This window comes from Plasmodium gonderi, assembly GCF_002157705.1.
Source record: "Plasmodium gonderi DNA, contig: Pgo-contig_11, whole genome shotgun sequence".
In the NCBI taxonomy this organism is placed as follows: domain Eukaryota; phylum Apicomplexa; class Aconoidasida; order Haemosporida; family Plasmodiidae; genus Plasmodium; species Plasmodium gonderi.
The window spans coordinates 38,160-41,485 of NW_021628950.1; the positions used below are offsets into that span (position 1 = coordinate 38,160).

Below are 3,326 nucleotides of genomic sequence, written 5' to 3' on the forward strand. Positions count from 1 at the left end.
ATATTTTTTAAGTAATTTTTTTCAGAATTTTATAATGTAATGCACTTTTTTGTTGAAATACTATTTTTTACCCATAAAAAATTTTTTATATTGTATCATCATTTATATAATTCTATAAAGAAAATACGTATTTCCTTTATTATAAAGCTTATTGTAAATTTAAATAATGTCTAACAGATATGTAAACTTTTTTTTTAAATAGGTATTATTCCTAAAATTCAAATGACATAATTTTTTTACACTATTTTTATGTAATTTGTGAACATTATTCTTTCCTTTTACATTTTATGAATCTATGTATGTTTTAACAAATATGATAATAAATTACACGGAAAATACTGTTAGCGGAAGGTGGAAAATAAGTGTTATCAATTAATAATATATATAGTTAAACGGAATAATTTATATACATATATTTTTTTAAATCTATTATTAAATATAATTTGAGGGATATAATTATATTAGGAAAGAATTATTTTCAATAAAGAAGAATTTATAAAATATTTTTAGGATTTTCATTACAATGAATATCTCGATGTATATTTAAATGGGGCACCCTCTTCATTGATATATATGTAATAATAAATATTTATATTATTTCATAAGCACAATGATAATATGTGAAAGAATAAATAATTTATATAATATATATTAAAATTAGGAGAAGCAACATTCAAAATATTATATGTTTTGAGAAAAGCTCTATATAATAAAAAATAAAAATAAATAACTCTTACTGTTTCTTTGTGGTATTTTGTAGAAGTATTAATAATATGCATACAATTTTTTTTAATACATTGGCATATATGTATTATGGTAAAAAAATAAGTAATTCTAAAGATATTAAGTAAAAAATTAACATATCCAAAAAAGTATTAAATGTCAAAATAATACTTGCAATAGTTATACACGTTTGATTGCGGAAAAAAAAAAATTATAATACTCACAGTTTTTTCTATTTTATTTCAAAAGAAATAATATATTATATATATGTATATTTACAATTAGATAGACGATATTTGAATATTATAACATAATTTTCATCTATGAGCTCATTTTGTTCTGTGAGAATTACTGTTAGTTGAATGCACAATACTTGTATCTCCAAATCAATTATAATAATGTACCATAATTTCAGTAAATAAGGAAATGATATATATGTATTTAATTTATTATATTTTTGCGCAGTAAGATGCTTATTCTTCCATTTTTAATAATATTTCAAAATTGAAGTTTCATACATTATGGAATTTTACGTGTTATTATAAATAGTCTCTTAATATTTTATCTTAATAATTTATATAAATATAATTAAATTTATTTTCTACAACAGTTCAAATGTTATATTGTGTATATTAAAGTGAAATAAAATTGATTTTGTAACTAATATTACACATTTATTGGATTTTGTTAATTTAACTATATGCTATTTTATACCTATCATCAACTGAATTTTTGTTTTCAACATCAAATGAATACATAATTTCCCGATTATTTTTGTTATTTTTAATCAACTTTTTTCTTAATTTCTTTACCCTTGGTTTTAAAAATATAAAATAAGGGGTATGCTAAAGAAAAAATTATATAATATTCCCTAATATTATTCATTTATATTATGTGTATTTTTTATGGATATTTCTAAGATAAATTATAATAAAAAATAAATTTGTTATATTGTTTTACTTTTTAACCTTATACAATATAAACATAATTATTAATATTGAAAACGATATAAAAACCGTTCCAATACTTATTCCTGTGTTTGTTACATCATCTGTCGCATAACTCATTAAAGCTGGGGAACCTATTACTTTTGTATGCTGCATTTCTGTATTTGTTAGATTATATGTCCCAGAATTCATCAAAGTTATTTTACCTAATTCCTCTAGTTTCCTTTTTCTTGTTTCTATCCAATTATCAAAAGTTAGGAGATCTGAGGCATGCTTTGCAAAATGTGTATCAGAATTCCATTCTTTTATATAGAATTCACATTTGTTAATAATTTTTTCGAGTTCTGACTTAAGTTGAATTTTATTTTTATAATGATGCTCTTCTAATTTTTGTATATACCTTTTAAATTTATGCATATTCTCAGTGGTCCTTTTTTGATATGTTTTAAAAACATTAATACAGTTATATATTTCAAATAGATATTCCAATAATTTAGATGTGTCTTGATCAATATTGACAAAATATTCCATACATATACTAGAAATTCTTGTACCATATTTTGCATTATTCACTTCTGTCATTTTCCTATAGTATTCTTTACTGTTATTACATTCTTTTAGTGGATATTTATTTATTATATCTTTTTTCAGTTTATAATAGAATAATATGCACCAATCTTTTTTTTTAGTGTCTTCTACATTTCCTTCTATATGATTTAAATATAAACCAAGAACACGACATACTTGAGAAAAAGGGGTGGAAAGATTTCCTGGCATTTCTTTATTATAAAAGTTACTACACAAATTTGTGAAGTCATCGGCCAATTGAGATCTTCGTGAATGTATATCCCAGTCGAAACCATCTGTACATGTGGGAAATATACCATTAATATCGAACTAAAAATAAAAGTCATAATATGCACAAAAATTATAAAAATCCTAAGAAAAAAAATGGCATTCATTTTTAATAAATAAGATATTTTAAAACTATGTTTATGAAGCTTTATTTTATTAAACGTTAAAGCATACATCATCATCATCATCTAATATAGAGTCACCCATCATAATTTATGTAATTTCTAATGAAAAAAACTATATTCTATACTTTTTATAATAATTTTTTATTTGTTAAAAATGTCAGACTAAATATTATATTAATATCACGTATAATAAGACATATTATTTTACTTAATTCTACATAATTTATATTATATTAATGCTTTTATTAAATTATTTATTCATTTAAAATTGTGATAGTATTATTCATTCTAGTATAGATGATGTTATTTAAAAAATATATAATAATATGAAAAATAACATCATATAACAGAAATATATAATAAAATCTAAAAAAGCCATTATATATTTAATAATATTATATATACGACAACCTTTATAATATTTCCAATTTATATTGTAAATTAAATTTTATATGTAATTTAGTAAATAATTTTATTATAAATTACTTGTTTATGTCTTTAATTATAATGTAAATATATGTGCATACATATATATAAGAAATACTTAACTTAAGATAGTAGGGTTAATAAGTAATACTCCTGCACATATTTTATTTGCATATTTCGTTTTAAATATTGACATTTTGAAAATTATTAGCACGATATTAGGATTTTGATTACATTTTTATAAAATATA

At 20.4% G+C, this 3,326-nt stretch overlaps 1 protein-coding gene across 1 annotated transcript; it reads right to left on the minus strand.

Moving 5' to 3' along the window:
• Nucleotides 1-1,415: 1,415 nt before the first annotated feature.
• On the minus strand, nt 1,416-2,735 carry PGO_000090 (variable surface protein; the record flags this gene model as incomplete). The annotated part of the gene is made up of 3 exons (XM_028690705.1): nt 1,416-1,568; nt 1,740-2,567; nt 2,700-2,735. 3 exons carry the CDS (start codon nt 2,733-2,735, stop codon nt 1,416-1,418), a joined length of 1,017 nt encoding a protein of 338 aa, XP_028546506.1.
• Nucleotides 2,736-3,326: the final 591 nt, after the last annotated feature.